General features: G+C 33.3%; 1 protein-coding gene across 1 annotated transcript in view; it reads left to right on the forward strand.

The window, feature by feature from the left end:
* Positions 1-985: 985 nt before the first annotated feature.
* The window catches only part of LOTGIDRAFT_176304 (hypothetical protein), a gene marked incomplete at both ends in the record, with an annotated part of 9,617 nt that continues 9,293 nt past the window's right edge, over positions 986-1,309 (forward strand). The window contains one exon of the mRNA XM_009068839.1: positions 986-1,049. Within this exon, the coding sequence (XP_009067087.1) occupies positions 986-1,049 (64 nt within the window). The remainder of the gene's footprint in view (positions 1,050-1,309) is intronic.

Here is a 1,309-nt window from a genome sequence, read left to right on the forward strand (position 1 = left end):
TCTATAAACTGTAGTTTATCACGTGATACTATGACATCATCAAAACACAACAATGACGTAATCTAAGATTTGTGGTAAATTCAAATAACTGATCATATAAAACAGTGAAAATTGTATTAATAAAAGTATCTGAATATAAATATAAGAATTAAACGTTGGTCTCACTAACATTATTGGTGTGTAAACGCAATTGATCACGCCACAAACTTACGTAACTTTGTCATTTTGGTTTTTGGATCGGATTTGCTCTGGTCCGGTTTTATTATATGCCACATCTCTCTATGTGGACGTACATTATCGGCACCCCTGTCCGTTCGTCAGTCCGTCCGTCAACATTTGCTTGTAAACGCTCTAAAAACTAGATTTTTTGATGGAATCAAATGAAATTCGGTATGTGTATTCATATTCATAAAACGAAGATCAAGTTTGAGCTATTTTCGACCATTAGAAACAGAGTTATTGCCCTTGCCCCAAAATCTTGAACATTTACCATCTGCATGTCGTGGTGGGCGTATATGGCTGTGGTCCACTATCTTTGAGTTTGCGTTTAAGTTGGAGTTTGCATTGACATGTAATCGCAGCCTTAGTTTATTATTGTATGTTGATTATGGTTTTGTTTTGTAATTTTAGACACGAGGAATTGTTGAGTGAAGATGGACACTATGCTGATATGTGGAAACAACAACTGATAAAACAAGAATAAGCTCTTACACCTTGACATTATTAGACACTTTTCATCTTCACAAGGTCAAGCTCAGTGAGGGGATACAGGGGGGAGTTTTATTTCTAATAAATTCAAAAATGTTTTTGCTCCATAATATGTGTCAGAAGGCAAGATATAACAACCTATATCTAATACCTTGACATCAATAGACACTTTTCTTGTATCATGGAAGTTTTACAAACTTTGTCTAATACCTTGACTTCATTAGACATTTTTTCTCTTTTTCGAAAGTTGAAGCACCCCCTAACTAACATCTTCAAAATGTCAAGCTATTCAAAACTGTGCCTAAGTGTCAAGGTATTAGACAGAGTTTGTAAAATGCCTGGTAACTTATTGGACTTGACTTGAGACTTGACGTTGTGGAGATGTTGGTATTTAAGTTTATTGTATAGTGCTCATTTACCAAAATTTTTATGAATCATGATATTTAGAATATTTATGAATCATGATATTTAGAATTTTTATGAATCATGATATTTAGAATATTTATGAATCATGATATTTAGAATTTTTATGAATCATGATATTTAGAATTTTTATGCTAGGGCAATTTATCTAGCAGACCCATAGACCTTGTTCACGCCT

Source organism: Lottia gigantea (assembly GCF_000327385.1).
Source record: "Lottia gigantea unplaced genomic scaffold LOTGIsca_945, whole genome shotgun sequence".
Taxonomy (NCBI): Eukaryota; Metazoa; Mollusca; class Gastropoda; family Lottiidae; genus Lottia; species Lottia gigantea.